This window comes from Mustelus asterias, chromosome 12 (assembly GCF_964213995.1).
Source record: "Mustelus asterias chromosome 12, sMusAst1.hap1.1, whole genome shotgun sequence".
NCBI lineage: Eukaryota > Metazoa > Chordata > Chondrichthyes > Carcharhiniformes > Triakidae > Mustelus > Mustelus asterias.
Window position 1 is genome coordinate 3,459,279 of NC_135812.1, and position 16,897 is coordinate 3,476,175.

Here is a 16,897-nt window from a genome sequence, read left to right on the forward strand (position 1 = left end):
CCATGGCGCTGTGAGGCAGCAGTGCTAACCACTGTGCTACCGTGGTCACAGCTGAGTAGCAGAATTAAGAAATACTAAGCCCGGGGCTTATCCCCCCCAATACTGACCACTTACCCCGAACACTGACCACTTACCCCGAACACTGACCACGTACCATCAACACTGACCACTTACCCCGAACGCTGACCACGTACCATCAACACTGACCACTTACCCTGACACTGACCAGTTACCCACCTAACACTGACCATTTACCCCTCAACACTGACCATTTACCCACAGCAATGACCATTTACCCACAACACTGACCACTTACCCCGATACTGACCACTTACCCCCACCAACACTGCCCACGTACCCCCAACACTGACCACTTACCCTGACACTGACCAGTTACCCACCTAACACTGACCATTTACCCCTCAACACTGACCATTTACCCACAGCAATGACCATTTACCCACAACACTGACCACTTACCCCGCAACACTGACCACTTACCCCCACCAACACTGCCCACGTACCCCCCAACACTGACCACTTACCCCAAACACTGACCACTTACCCTCAACCCTGACCACTTACCCCCAACACTGACCACTTACCCCCAACACTGACCACTTACCCCCAACACTGACCACTTACCCCCCAACACTGAGCACTTACCCCCAACACTGACCACTTACCCCCAACACTGACCACTTACCCCCCAACACTGACCACTTACCCCCCAACACTGACCACTTACCCCCAACACTGACCACTTACCCCCCAACACTGACCACTTACCCCCCAACACTGAGCACTTACCCCCAACACTGAGCACTTACCCCCAACACTGACCACTTACCCCCAACACTGACCACTTACCCCCCAACACTGACCACTTACCCCCCAACACTGACCACTTACCCCCAACACTGACCACTTACCCCCAACACTGACCACTTACCCCCAACACTGACCACTTACCCCCCAACACTGACCACTTACCCCCAACACTGACCACTTACCCCAACACTGACCACTTACCCCCAACACTGAGCACTTACCCCCAACACTGACCACTTACCCCCAACACTGACCACTTACCCCCCAACACTGACCACTTACCCCCCAACACTGACCACTTACCCCCCAACACTGACCACTTACCCCCAACACTGACCACTTACCCCCAACACTGACCACTTACCCCCAACACTGACCACTTACCCTCAACACTGACCACTTACCCCCCAACACTGACCACTTACCCCCCAACACTGACCACTTACCCCCCAACACTGACCACTTACCCCCCAACACTGACCACTTACCCCCCAACACTGACCACTTACCCCCCAACACTGACCACTTACCCCCAACACTGACCACTTACCCCCAACACTGACCACTTACCCCCAACACTGACCACTTACCCCCAACACTGACCACTTACCCCCCAACACTGACCACTTACCCCCCAACACTGACCACTTACCCCCCAACACTGACCACTTACCCCCAACCCTGACCACTTACCCTCAACACTGACCACTTACCTCCGACACTGACCATTTACCCCCCAACACTGACCACTTACCCCCCAACACTGACCACTTACCTCTGACACTGACCACTTACCCCCAGCTCCATTTACCTTCAGACCAGAGCATTTTCAGCATTTACTCCAGTTGTGTCCTGCCTGCTCTCTCCGTCAGTGGTGTAAACAGGAAACATCCCCACCCCCGCGCCCAATATAACAGCGACATACCTGTGATGATTCCATGATTCCGAATAATGGGAATAGTAGCACAGGGATGAGGGCGGTAACAGCCAGTGGCAGTGCTTCTGTGCACCAATATAAGGCCATGAGTATGATTGTGAATCCGCAGCAAGCTTCCTGGAACAGCAACAGAGAAGCAGTCAGTGACAATGTCTGCCTTTCAAATAGAACAAAGAAAATTCTCGCACAGGAACAGGCCTTTCGGCCCTCCAAGCCTGCACCGACCATGCTGCCCGTCTGAACTAAAACCCCCTACCCTTCCGGGGACCATATCCCCCTATTCCCATCCTATTCATTAAGAAGTCTCATAACACCAGGTTAAAGTCCAACAGATTTATTTGGAATCATGAGCTTTCGGAGCGCTGCTCCTTCAGCAAGTGAGTCACTTCATCACTTACCTAATGAAGAATCAGCGCTCCGAAAGCTCGTGATTCCAAATAAACCTATTGGACTTTAACCTGGTGTTGAGAGACTTCTTACTGTCCCTACCCCAGTCCAACGCCGGCATCTCCTCACCATCCTATTCATGTATTTGTCAAGACACCTCTTAAAAGTCGCTATCATATCTGCTTCCACTACCTCCCCCGGCAGCGAGTTCCAGGCGCCCACCACCCTCTGTGTAAAAAACTTGCCTTGTACATCTCCTTTAAACTCTGCCCCTCGCACCTTAAACCTGTGCCCCCTAGTAATTGACTCTTCCATCCTGGGAAAATGCTTCTGACTATCCACTCTGTCCATGCCTCTCATAATCTTGAACTACAAAAGGGCGTGAATGTTGCCCAATCCATCACGCAAACCAGCCTCCCATCCATTGAGTCTGTCTACACTTCCCGCTGCCTCGGCAAAGCAGCCAGCATAATTAAGGACCCCACACACCCCGGACATTCTCTCTTCCACCTTCTTCCATCAGGAAAAAGATACAAAAGTCTGATGTCACGTACCAACCGACTCAAGAACAGCTTCTTCCCTGCTGCTGTCAGACTTTTGAATGGACTTACCTTGCATTAAGTTGATCTTTCCCTCCACCCTAGCTATGACTGTAACACTACATTCTGCATTCTCTCCTTTCCTTCTCTATGAACGGTATGTTTTGTCTGTATAGCGTGCAAGAAACAATACTTTTCACTGTATGTTAATACATGTGACAATAATAAATCAAATCAAATCAAAATCAAAAGACTTCTATCAGGTCTCCCCTCAACCTCCGTCGTTCCAGTGAGAACAAACCAAGCTTCTCCAACCTCTCCTCATAGCTAATACCCACCATACCAGGCAACATCCTGGAAAATATAACTTTATATTGAATTTTACAACACAGAAGGAACACCCTGTGTCTGTGCCAGCTCTTTGACTGAGCTTGTCCCACTCCAGCCCATCCTTTCCCCACATCCGTGTTCATTTTCTTCTTTTCCAATATTTCTCCAATTCTCTTTTGAAAGTTCCGAGAGGGATATGGTCCCCGGAAGGTTAGGGGGTTTTAGGAATGGCACAGTGGTTAGCACTGCTGCTTTACAACTCCAGAGACCCGGGTTCGATTCCCGGCTTGGGTCACTGTGTGTGTGGAATCTGCACGTTCTCCCCGTGTCTGCGTGGGTTTCCTTCGGGTGCTCCGGTTTCCTCCCACAGTCCGAAAGACCTGCTGGTTAGGGTGCATTGATCCAAACAGGTGCCGGACTGTGGCGACTAGGGGAATTTCACAGTAACTTCATTGCAGTGTTAATATAAGCCTACTTGTGACTAGTAAATAAACTTTAAACTGAATCTGCTCCCCCCCCGACTTCCTGTCCAGGCGGCACCTTCCAGATCGCAACAACTTGCTGTGTGAAAATAATTCTCATCTGCTCCTCCGGAGAGTTCTCCAATCTCACCACAAAACTTCCATTCCTGCTCTCAAAGCGGTGTATCCCCTCTGCCCCCTGGGCCTGCTGTCAGTCATATTAAATCTCTGCCCCTCTGATTACTGACACTCTGACCATTGGAAACAATCTCTCCTTTGTTACTCAGTCTAAACTCTTCTTGATTTTGAACAAACTTCACAGAATCTCCGAATCTTTACAGTGCAGGAAGGCCATTCAGCCCATCGACTCCACGCTGCCTCTCTGAACGAGCATTCTGCCCAGTCCCACTCGCCTGCCTTATCCCCGTAACCTTCCACATTCTTTCTTTTCAGATAGAAATCCAATTCCCTTTTGAATACCTCGTTCAAACCTGCCTCCTCCAGCCTATCAGCAAGTTCTTTCCAGACTCCACCCACCCTCCGGGTGAAGAGTGTTTCCCTCAGATCACCGTTACTCCGTTTGCCAATTAGTTGGAATCTGTGCCCTCTCGTTCTTGATGTTCTTGCGTGGGAACAGCTTCTCACTATTTACCCTGTTCCCAGCCCTCAGCCTCTTGAATCTCTCTATCAAGTCTCCTCTCAGTCTTCGCTTCGCCAAGTAAAACAATCCCAATCTCTCCAGTCTCACGGCACGGTGGCACAGTGGTTAGCACTGCTGCCTCACAGCGCCAGGGACCCAGGTTCGATTCCGGCCTCGGGTCACTGTCTGTGTGGAGTTTGCACGTTCTCCCCGTGTCTGCGTGGGTTTCCTCCGGTTTCCTCCCACAGTCCAAAGATGTGCGGTGTAGGTTGATTGGCCATGCTAAATTGCCCCTAGTGTCAGGGGGTTAGCAGAGTAAATGTGTGGGGTTACGGGAATAGGGCCTGGGTGGGATCGTGGCCGGTACAATCTCGATGGGCCAAATGGCCTCTTTCTGTACTGTAGGGATTCTATGATTTTATCCTCATAGCTACTGTTCTTTATCCCTGGAAGCATTCTTGAGAATCTCCTCTGTATTCTCTCCAGTGCCTTCACATCCTTCCTCAGGCATGGCGCCCAGAACTGATGCAGTCTCCAGATGAGGCCTAACTAGTGTCTTATACAAGTTCAACATGGCCTCTTTACTCTTGTACTCAATGCCTCTGTTAATAAAGCCTGAGATACTTTATATTTTCTTAACCTGCCAACCTGTCCTGCTGTCTTCAATGACTCGTGTACATATACACCAAGGTCCCTCCAATCCTGCACCCCCTTTCCAGTTTCTCCCTTTATTTTATCCTGTCTCTCCACATCCTTCCTGTCAAAATCAATCACCTCACATTTCTCTGCATTAAACTTCAGCTGCCGCTTGTTTGCCCAATTCACTGACATGTCTCTGTCCTTTCGAAGTTGACTCTCTTCATCACAACAACAATGTTTCCAATCTTTGTATCATCGGCAAGTTTTGAAATCGGGCCCTGAACACCACAGTCTGGGTCAATAGTTTATATCAGGAACAGCACTGACTCCTGGGGACCCCACTACAAACCTCCCTCTAATCTGAAACACACCCATTTATCACTGCTCTCTGCTTCCTGTCACTCGGCCAATTTCTTATCCAAATGCCAACTGTCCCTTTCATTCCATGAGCTGGAATTTTGCTGACAAGTCTGTTGTGTGGCACTGAATCAAATGCCTTTTGAAAATCCATATACATCACATCAACAGCATTGCCCTCATCAACCCTCTCTGTTACCTCCTCTATAAACTCCAGCAAGTTAGTTAAACATGATTTACTCTTGATGAATCCATGCTGGTCCACCACCATTCAGAACCCATTACCTTGGCACTTTCCCGGCACTGTATGGTGGCCAGTGGGCAGTGCCAGGGTGCCCGATGAGCACTGCCAGGCTGGCACTGCTCCATGGGCACTGCCCAGCCCTGCCCCCAACCACCCGGGGGCTTCAATGGCCACTGATCCCCCCCCACCCCCCGCCGCCCCCACCCCTCTGCATGGCCATCACTTCCGGTCCCTGTTGGTGGGGACCATGAGTGATTCTCGTTGATGAGACCTTTCACTGACAAGGGGGGAAATGTCTGGGAGGCCCGAAACGGCCGAGCCTGGCGCGTTAATGTCATGCAAATGACGACATTAATATTTAAATCGTCTTCGCGCCCTTTTCTGGGCGCACTGCCAAAACACAGCAGGAAAGATGGTTTTCGGCACGAGAATGGCTTGCACCCGGTGCAAATTCCCCGCACTCTCTCTTCCCGGCTCACTGCGTCAACTGACCAGCTCAGTCTGCCAGAAAGATCACCCCTTACCTAGTGTGTTATCCACATAACCACCAAGGACTTCTAACACCTGGTTTAAGTTTAAGGTTTATTTATTAGTGTCACAAGTAGGCTTACATTAACACAGCAATGAAGTTACTGTGAAAATCCCCTAGTCGCCACACTCCGGCGCCTGTTCGGGTCAATGCCCCCTAACCAGCACGTCTTTCAGACTGTGGGAGGAAGCCGGAGCACCCGGAGGAAACCCACGCAGACACGGAGAGAATGTACAAACTCCGCACAGACAGTGACCCAAATCAGGAATCGAACCCGGGTCCCTGGTGCTGTGATGCAGCAGTAAATGAAAGCAAGGCATTTTGAGGAGGTAGCGGCGAAAATGTTGACTGCAAATTTTAACTATCAGCCTTTTAATTAGAAATGGATCAATAATGTCTTTGCCTCCTTATTTCCAGGAACTCTGTGAGCTTCTATCTTTGCAGGCACACCCGCTTCTAACTCAGGACATTATAGTCACCAGGAGGTGTTTAGCTGCGGAGGTAGAGATCTGAGTGAATTATGCTTCTGTGACCACTTTTCTGAAGCGATGGTAAAATTAATCTCCAAACTGCACTAAATACTGCCAGTGGCTAACGTTAGAATCCTTCACTCAAAGATTGCAAAGGGGTGGATCTCCCACTGTTCCACTTGTACTTTTCAAAGTGATTGAATCTTGGCAGGTTGTCAAGCACCACAACAACCTCTAATGCTGTTTGCTGAAAGGCAGAGATATATATCTAAACAATATGTGGTCTGTGTGATATCACACACAACGTAGCAATAAAACAAAGATAGAGCAACAACAACTAATACAGGAAAAAGGCCCGTTTATTTAAGCCGGCTGATGAACATTCCAAGCAGTTGTCCATATAGGGTCCTAAGGTGAAGAAAGTTCTGTCACTTATTAGCAGCTTGCAAGTTTAGAAATGTACAGTAACAAATAGCAGCTTTAGCCCAAAGTGGCTCCACCATTGGGAATGCAATTCCTCACATATCTACCATAAAATGGGCAAGGATAGGATGCAGCAGGTAATTATCGAATCATAGAAACCCTACAGTGCAGAAAGAGGCCATTTGGCCCATCGAGTCTGCACCGACCACAATCCCACCCAGGCCCCACCTCCTTATCCCTATATATTTACCCGATAATCCCTCGAACCTACGCATCCCATCCAATTAAGAAGGAAAATGGAATTTTGCCCTTCATTGCTAGAGGGATGGAGTTTAAAAACAGCAAGGTTATGTTGCAGCTGTATAAGGTGCTGGTGAGACCACACCTGGAGTACTGTGTACAGTTTTGGTCTCCTTACTTGAGAAAGGATATACTGGCACTGGAGGGGGTGCAGAGGAGATTCACTAGGTTGATTCCAGAGTTGAGAAGGTTGGCTTATGAGGAGAGACTGAGTAGACTGGGGCTATACTCACTGGAATTCAGAAGAATGAGGGGAGATCTTATAGAAACATGTAAGATTATGAAGGGAATAGATAAGATAGAAGCAGGGAAGTTGTTTCCACTGGCAGGTGAAACTCGAACTAGGGGGCATGGCCTCAAAATAAGGGGAAGCAGGTTCAGGACTGAGTTGAGGAGGAACTTCTTCACACAAAGGGTTGTGAATCTGTGGAATTCCCTGCCCAGTGAGGCAGTTGAGGCTACTTCATTGAATGTTTTTAAGGCAACGATAGATAGATTTTTGAACAGTAAAGGAATTAAGGGCTATGGTGAGCGGGCGGGTAAGTGGAGCCGAGTCCAGAAAAAGATCAGCCATGATCTTATTGAATGGTGGAGCAGGCTCGAGGGGCCAGATGGCCTACTCCTGCTCCTAGTTCTTATGTTCTTATGTTATTTTGTATATCACAGCACAGAACTGAAACAATGCAAAAAAAAACTATTGGTTTATTTGGCAACAAACAGATTGGGGAGCTACAGATTATGTTGGCATTTCAAGGCCATTGCCTTCTGATTGTCAAAGAACTCTTACTCCAAGGCACTGTCCCATTTCAGGGTCCGGTCACAGGGTGTGTTGCACATCTCCGGATCTGCACAGGCCTTTCCCCTGGCATCGGGCAGTGCCGGCTGAAGAAGCTGTGACCACCTGTATTAAGGATGTGGAGATGCCGGCGTTGGACTGGGGTGGGGCACAGTAAGAAGTCCCACAGCACCAGGTTAAAGTCCGACAGGTTTATTTGGAATCACGAGCTTTCGGCACGCTTGCTCACTCACCTGATGAAGGAGCAGCGCTCCGAAAGCTCGAGATTCCAAATAAACCTATTGGTCTGTAACCTGGTGCTGTGGGACTTCTTACTGTGCCCACCTGTATTAAAATAGAGTTTGGTGACATATTCTACACATTCTACTGAGCGAGACCGATGTTTATTACCAGCATTTCTGAACAGCCGCTGGATTGTTCTGTCATTTTGGGGGCCAGCATTCTATATTTCTAATCGCAGAGAGACAAAGGCCCATTGGGACAAGCAGGAGCGTCCAACATCATATTCCCAAAATGTCTGGCTGGACGGAGTGCAAGGGTGAATGGGATCCTGAGGAATTATAATGGAAATAAAACAAAAAAATGCAATTGATGTTGTGAAGAAATCCGTTTATTGCCTTTGTGATTTCAGTTTGCCAATAATACATTTCACACAAATATCGAGGGGGTGATTTTGTGGCTCTTCCTAACAGCGGGACATTCTGGTTCAGCCGACGGCAACCCCCACCCGCCCGAGTTTCCCGGCACTGAGCTTTATCCCATCGACAGCAGTGGAACCAGAGGTTCCTGCCGCTGACCATCAGTGGGCCACCTCCCGCTGCCGGGATATTGGGCATATCCCCCCCACTATCTGCATAAATACTCAAAGGGAATGATTTGAAAATAGCAATATCTCGCGTGCAAAAATCTGGAGTCATAGAGTCGTAGAGGTTTACAGCATGGAAACAGGCCCTTCGGCCCAACTTGTCCATGCCGCCCTTTTTTTTAAAACCCCTAAGTTAATCCCAGTTGCCCACATTTGGCCCATATCCCTCTATACCCATTGTACCCATGTAACTATCTGAATGCTTTTTAAAAGATAAAATTGTACCCGCCTCTACTACTACCTCTGGCAGCTTGTTCCAGACACCCACCACCCTCTGTGTGTGAAAAAATTGCCCCTCTGGACACTTTTGTATCTTTCCCCTCTCACCTTAAACCTATGCCCTCTAGTTTTAGACTCCCCTACCTTTGGGAAAAGATATTGACTATCTACCTTGTCTATGCTCCTCATTATTTTATAGACCTCTATAAGATCACCCCTCAGCCTCCTACGCTCCAGGGAAAAAATGTCCCAGTCTATTCAGCCTCTCCTTATAACTCAATCCATCAAGTCCCGGTAGCATCCTAATAAATCTTTTCTGCACTCTTTCTAGTTTAATAATATCAAACTCAAACCAATTCTGGCAGTGGTGGGATTCAAACCCACGACTCCGTAGAGACTGGAGCTGTAATCCAGCACCTTAGACCACTCGGCCACGCTACCATATTCCTGGACTGGAATAAAAATGTAAAAAAGATACAAACAGCTCACAGCTTGGCTGGAATTTCCTCAAGAAAACTTGTGATTTGCAAAGCAATATAAAGCTGGCAGTGGGAGCAGCCTGGGACAGGAGCAGGGAGTGAATGAGGGAGGGGGAGGGAGGGGGAGGGAGGGGGGGAGGGAGGGGGAGGGAGGGGGGAGGGAGGGGGGAGGGAGGGGGGAGGGAGCGAGTGACTGAGTGAGGGAGGGAGCGAGTGAGTGAGGGAGCGAGAGAGTGAGGGAGCGAGTGACTAAGTGAGTGAGGGAGTGAGTGACTGAAAGTGGGGAAATGAGGGAGGGAGTGAGTGACTGAGTGAGGGAATGAGGAGTGAGTGAGCAAGTGCGGAAGTGACTGAGTGAGTGAGGGAGTGAGTGAGGGAGTGAGTGAGGGAGGGAGCAAGTAAGTGAGAGTGGGGGAATGAGGGAGGGAGTGAGTGACGGAGTGAGTGAGCGAACGAGGGAGCGAGTGAAGAATTGAGGGACGTCTGGGAGCAGGTTGGGGATAGCTGGAGCTAAAGGACAAATACCCCCAATGCTACATTTTGAAGGCAGGTGGGGTGGGGGTGAGCTATGTGGTAGTGGGGGTTGTGGGGGGTGGGAGGGTGAGGGGTGGGTGTGTGATATGTGGTAGTGCAGGGTGGGGTGGGGGGTTCATGGGGAGGAGCTGGGTTGTACAGCGGTAAGCACAGTAAGAAGTCTCACAACACCAGGTTAAAGTCCAACAGGTTTATTTGGCAGCACGAGCTTTCGGAGCGCTGCTCCTTCATCAGGTGAGCGCAGGATTTGTTTCACAAACAGGGCATATATCGACACAAACTCAGTTACAAGATAATGGTTGGAATGCGAATCTTTACAGATAATCAAGTCTTAAAGGTACAGACAATGTGAGTGGAGAGAGGGTTAAGCACAGGTTAAAGAGATGTGTATTGTCTCCAGCCATTGCAGTTAGTGTCCAACGCCAGCATCTCCACATCATTGTACAGGGGCGAGCAGGGAAATTCCTGCATGAGGTTAAGCAAGGCTGGATGCAAATCTGAGCAAGTGAAATCAGCCGGTGGGCAGAGAGATAAAGCCCAGAGCTGAAGATTAATGGAATTAAACTGAATTAGAAAGAGGGGATTGAGATGAGTGCATAAAGACAGGTAAAGAAAGGCACTCTGCACCGTGTTTGGTTCAATAACATTGGCAGGACAGTACCTTGAAGTTGAAGTTGGCAGATGGGTATTGCTCTCTGGACTGGTGCCCACCTGCAAAATGGAAGCTGTGACTGAATTCCCAATACTCCAGGAGAACCACCAGAGTATGAGCTGGTTCCACTGGGATTCAGCTGAGAACACTAAGGCATCAATTCAGACTGGCTAATACCAGGCCAGCTTTCAGACGGTCTGAACTGTTTTTCCCATATGGGTGCCTACTTTGTGTCTCTAAACCCCACCGACGCCATCAGTCATCTCCTTGCAGCATCACAATTGGTGGAGATTGTGGCCATAGGTCGTGAGTTGGTAACAGAGACCCAAAGAGACATGGACGCTGTGATCCCTCAGCTCACCCAGGCAATGCTGACTCAACACCAGGCAATCCGAGCACAACAAGAAGCAACTCAGACACAAGCCACCACCAACCTATTGGAAGAGCAAAGACTGAGTCAAAAGCAGAACTCCATAGACTCAATGCCATGCTTTGCAACCCCTCTCCACAAACTCAGTCTGGAATGTCTGGGGACGCTGGACTACAGAAGGTGACAGTTATGGATGATGGGAAGACATACTTGAGGGTCTTTGGGAACCGCTAACCAGGAAGCCTTGCCGGTGCGGAGTCTGCACCTTCTCCCCATGTCTGTGTGGGTTTCCTCCAGGTGCTCCGGTTTCCTCCCACAGTCCAAAGATGTGCGGGTTAGGTTGATTGGCCATGCTAAATTGTCCCTTCGTGTCAGGGGGACCAGGAGGGTAAATATATGGGGTTACGGGGATATGACCTGGGTGGGATTGTTGTCGGTGCAGGCTCGATGGGCTGAATGGCCTCCTTCTGCACTGTAGGATTCTACGATATCTATGATGTAATGCACCCAGGAATCCAGTGCCATCCTTGCTTTCACCCTAAGCCTTCCTCCCTTTATTATTTCTTGGTTGAAGTTGGCTGATGGGTATTGCTACATATGTAGACTACTTATGTAGTCTATCTAAGGGTTTGCAACTGAACCTTATCTCCAAGAATGATGTGGAAGCACTGCCAGGTTGAAAGTCGCCAGCTTCCCCTGGGATTGCTGGTGGCCATCTTGTGTGAGGCCTGGCTGGGCTTGGCAGCCATGTTGAGTGAGGAACAATTGAGATCTAGAAACTGGAGGAGCGAGTATCTGAAATACTCCAGCAGCCAGCTTCTTGTGACATCACATACCCTCCTCCTGGCCTGAAACATACACCCAAGGGAAGGTGGTGCAACCCTGGCATGCTTCCTTGAGAGGGCATTGGCATTGCCCTGCTTGACACCTGGGCAATGGGCTATGTCAAACTGGAACGGCTGTAGGTTGCAGTCCACCTGGTCTTCTCCTGCTATATCCTCTTCTCTCTGGTATGGGCATTAGCGAGCAAGTTGCCCCATTTCTCAGCAGGTATAACCTCAGCGAGATTCTATCCTGGAACTCCAACCTTCGCATAAAATCTTCCAGGTCCTACCCACTCACTCTGGAAGACAAATTCTCAACAATCAATCTGTTTTCTGTACCATTTCTTCTTCCTCCACTATCGCCACCAATGGACTAACATTGGTTAAAGGGAGCTTGAAGTCACCCCCCTCTGCATCTTCCTCCAGGCGTGTCCTGGCAAGTTCATTGTAACTCTCCCATTGCACAATTCTTCCATCCATCTCATACATTGCATCATCTGCCTCTCTGTAATCTTCAAGCTCCACAAAGGCATTCTTCAAATCTTCGTTGGCCTTCTGTGCTTCCCCAGTCAGATGAGGAGCAATGATGCCAGCCCCCGAGGCTGGAATTGAACCCGGGTCCCTGGCGCTGTGAGGCAGCAGTGCTAACCACTGTGCCACCATGCCGCCCCTGTACTTGCTGTGTGTTTTGTGGATTATGACCAGGACTGGGCAGTGAACCTGCTTTGGATTGTATGAGAACCTGCCTCAGTACCTGGAACCCTTTTCCCGTTTATACGACCACTAACTTCACACATGTTAATCAATAAATTCTTTATTGATTTGACTTGGCCTTCTGGTTGCCATTGTGTCTCTAAACCCTGACTATATTGTCACCCAATCCCTTGCAACATCACACCATGTAATTGGCTTTGTTTAAGTTTTAGATTCTTTGAGACTGGAGTATGTTGCTTTCAAAACTTATTATGAAATTCAAAAGTATTTTGATCACTTTTCCTGGCAGACGTTTTACTGCGAGATTACTAATTAATCATACCTTATTGCACAAAGCTAGAACTAAAATAGCTTTACCCTCAGTCAGCTCCGCAACATATTATTCCTGGAAACTATTGTGAAAGCATTGCACAAGCTCATCTTCCAGGCCAGCTTTGTCAGTTTGATTGACATGCCTACATCCTGGAGTTGTAGAAGAGAGAGCTTCAGGAATCATGGATGCACTGGTTATCATTTTACAAAATTCCCTAGATTCTAGAATGGCCCCAGAGATTTGGACGTTGGCAGATATTACACCGTTATTCAAGAAAAGAGGGAGAGAGAAAGCATGGAACAACAGACCAGTTAGTTTGACATCAGTCACGGACAAGTGCTGGAACCTATTATTAAGAAAGACATTTCTAAACTCATTGTATGGTCAGACAGAGTCAACATGGTTTTACGAAAGGGAAACCCTGTGTTTGATAGATTTCTTGAGAATGTGACTAGCAGGATAGATAAAGGGGAATCAGTAGATGTAGTATACTTAGGATTCCAAATGGCATTCGATAAGAACATAAGACATAGGAACAGAATTAGGCCACTCGGCCCATTGAATTTGCTCCGCCATTCAATCATGGCTGATATTTTTCTCATCTCCATTCTCTTGCCTTTTCCCCATAACCCCTGGTCCCCTTATTAATCAACAAACTATCTATCTCAGTCTTAAAGACACTCAATGACCCGGCCTCCACGGCCTTCTGCGGCAAAGAGTTCCACAGATTCACCACTCTCTGGCTGAAGAAATTCCTCCTCATCTCTGTTTTAAAGGATCGTCCCTTTGGCCTGAGGTAGTGCCCTCTGGTTCTAGTTTTTCGTACAAGTGGAAACATCCTCTCCACGTCCACTCTATCCAGGCCTGGCAGGATCCTGTAAGTTTCAATAAGATCCCCCCTCATCCTTCTAAACTCCAACGAATACAGACCCAGGTGCCACAAAAAGAAACGTTTGTTGGGCAAGATAAGGGTTAGGGTTCATGGAGATGGAGGTCATAAATTAGTATAAACAGAGGATTGGTTAACTATCACAAAACAGAGAATAGGGATAACTGGGGAATTTTCAAGTTGGCAGGCTGTAACTAGTGGAGTGCTGCAAAGCTAGGGAGGAAATTGCGGGTCCCCTAGCAGAGATATTTGAATCATCGACAGCCACGGGTGAGGTGCCTGAAGACTGGAAGATGGCAAATGTTGTGCCTTTGTTGAAGAAGGGCTGCAGGGAAAAGCCTGGGAACTACAGGCCAGTGAGCCTAACAGCTGTAGTGGGTAAGTTGTTAGAAGGTATTCCGAGAGACAGGATCTACAAGCATTTAGAGAGGCAAGGACTGATTAGGGACAGTCAGCATGGCTTTGTAAATAGAAAATCAAGTCTCATGAATTTGATTGAGTTTTTTGAAGGGGTAACCAAGAAGGTAGATGAGGCCAGTGCGGTCCATGTTGTCTGCATGGACTTTAGCAAGGCCTTTGACAAGGTACTGCATGATAGGTTGTTGCATAAGGTTAAATCTCACGGGATCCAGGGTGAGGTAGCCAATTGGATACAAAATTGGCTTGATGACAGAAGCCAGAGGGTGGTTGTAGAGGATTGTTTTTCAAACTGGAGGCCTGTGACCAGTGATGTGCCTCAGGGGTCGGTGCTGGTTCCACTGTTATTTGTCATTTATATTAATGATTTGGATGAGAATTTAGGAGGTATGATTAGTAAGTTTGTAGATGACACCAAGATTGGTGGCATAGTGGACAGTGAAGAAGGTTACCTCGGATTGCAAAGGGATCTTGATCAATTGGGCCAGTGGGCTGATGAATGGCAGATGGAGTTTAATTTAGATAAATGCGAGATGATGCATTTTGGTAGATTGAACCAGGGCAGGACTTACTCAGTTAATGGCAGGGCATTGGGGAGAGTTACAGAACAAAGAGATCTAGGAGTACAGGTTCATAGCTCCTTGAAAGTGGAGTTATGGGTGGACAGAGTGGTGAAGAAGGCATTCGGCATGCTTGGTTTCATTAGTCAGAACATTGAGTACAGGAGTTGGGACGTCTTGTTGAAGTTGTGCAAAACATTGGTAAGGCCACACTTGGAATACTGTGTACAGTCTGGTCACCCTATTATAGAAAGGATATTATTAAACTAGAAAGAGTGCAGAAAAGATTTACTAGGATGCTTCTGGGACTTGATGGCTTGAGTTATAAGGAGAGGCTGGATAGACTGGGACTTTTTTTCCTGGAGCGCAGGAGGCTGAGGGGGGTCTTTTAGAGGTCTATAAAATAATGAAGTAAGGTAAATAGTCAACAGGGTAGGGGAGTCTAAAACTCGAGGGCATAGGTTTAAGTTGAGAGGGGAGAGATACAAAAGGGTCCAGAGGGACAATTTTTTCACACAGAGGTTGGTGAGTGTCTGGAGCAAGCTGCCAGAGGTAGTAGTAGAGGCGGGTACAATTTTGTCTTTAAAAAAAACATTCAGACAGTTACATAGGTAAGATGGGTATAGAGGGATATGGGCCAAACACGGGCAATTGGGACTAGCTTGGTGGTTAAAAAAAAGGCGGCATGGACAAATTTGGCCGAAGGGCCTGTTTCCATGCTGTAAACCTCTATCACTCTGTGATCAGTGCCAGGCCTCCGCTATTTACAATCTATATGAATGACTTAGACAAAGAGACAGAGTATAATATATCTAGGTTTGCTGAAGATACAAAGCTAGGTGAGAATGTAAGCTGTGAGGAGGACACGAAGAGGTTGCGAATAGCTATGGACAAGTTAATTGAATAGGTGGAAGATGGAGTGTAATGGAAAAGTGTGAGGTTTCTGTGTTAAGAATAGAAAGGCAAAATATTGTTGAAAGGTGCAAAACAGGTCAATGTTGATGTTCAGAGAGATTTGACTGTACTTGCACAAGAAACACACAGTTTCCATGCAGGTAAAGCAATTCATAGGAAAGCTAATGGTGCGCTGGACTTCATTACAAGGAATTGGAATACAAGAATAAAATTTACTAAAATTTATAAAGGGATTTGCTGAGACCGCACTTGGAGTACCTTGCACAGTTTTGGTCTCCATGTATAAGGAATGATATACTTGCCTTGGAGGCAGGACAGCGAAGGCTCACTAACTTGGCCCCTGGGATGAGGGAGTTATCCAATGATGAAATGTTCAGTAAATTGGGTTTATGTTCTCTGGAGTTTAAAAGAATGACATTCAGAATTCTCAAGGGATTTGATAGGGTGGACACTGAGAGATTGTTTCCATTGGCCGGGGAATCTGAAACTCAGGGGCATAGTCTCAGGAGAAGGGGCCAATCGTTTAGGACTGAGGTGAGGAGAAACCACTTCACTCAAAGGGTTGTGAATCTTTGGAATTCTCCACCCAGTGGGTTGTGGATGCTCCATATTTGAATAGGTTTAAGGCTGGGATGGACAGACTTTCGGTCTCTCAGGGAATCGAGAAATATGTGGAGCGAGCAGGAAAATGGAGCTGGATTCCAAGACCAGTGATGGTGGAATTGAATGTTCAAGGAGCAATGTGGCCAACTCCTGCTCCTGCTCCTTGTGTTATTATGTTCAGTGTCAACACAGATTTAGGGAGAGGACATTGGGCGTGATTTTCCAGCCGCACTCGCCCCAAAGCGAGAAAATCCCCCCCCCGAGGTTAATGGACCTTTCCATGGTCCATATCCTGCCCACTGCGATCCCATGGGAGGGGGGGGGGGGGGGGGGGGGGAGAGGGGGGAGGAGGAGTGGGGGGGGCGGATGGGAGGGGGTGGGGGGGCGGGGGGATGGGACAATTCGCCCATTGTGTTTGACAAATCTGTTCGAGATTATTTGAGGCTGTAATGAGCAGGTCAGGTCAAGAGGATGTTGTGTATTTGCATTTTGCAAAAGGTATGGCACAAAAGGTTATATAGACATACAAAAATATGAATTAGGAGCAGGAGTAGCCCCTACAGCCTGCTATCTCCAGAATGTTCTGTTCTAAAAAACTATCCCAAAAACATTCTATAAACTCCTCACCCCCCTACTTTCACCCAGCTGATTTTTGCAGTA

The 16,897-nt window shown here is 47.9% G+C and overlaps 1 protein-coding gene and 1 non-coding gene across 4 annotated transcripts in view; both read right to left on the minus strand.

Annotated features, from left to right (window-relative positions):
- The window catches only part of LOC144501184 (solute carrier family 13 member 2-like), a 54,855-nt gene that overhangs the window by 31,720 nt on the left and 6,238 nt on the right, over positions 1-16,897 (minus strand). For 2 of the 3 annotated variants that reach the window (XR_013499065.1, XM_078224606.1), the window contains exon 2: positions 1,757-1,885. Coding sequence is in view for 2 of the 3 variants with exons in the window: in XM_078224606.1 (XP_078080732.1) it covers positions 1,757-1,885 (129 nt within the window). In the remaining variant the exon portion in view is untranslated. The remainder of the gene's footprint in view (positions 1-1,756; positions 1,886-16,897) is intronic. The other variant, XM_078224607.1, reaches the window with a different exon arrangement.
- trnac-aca (transfer RNA cysteine (anticodon ACA)) lies at positions 9,327-9,408 on the minus strand. The gene has a single exon. It is a non-coding gene; the product is annotated as a tRNA-Cys (tRNA).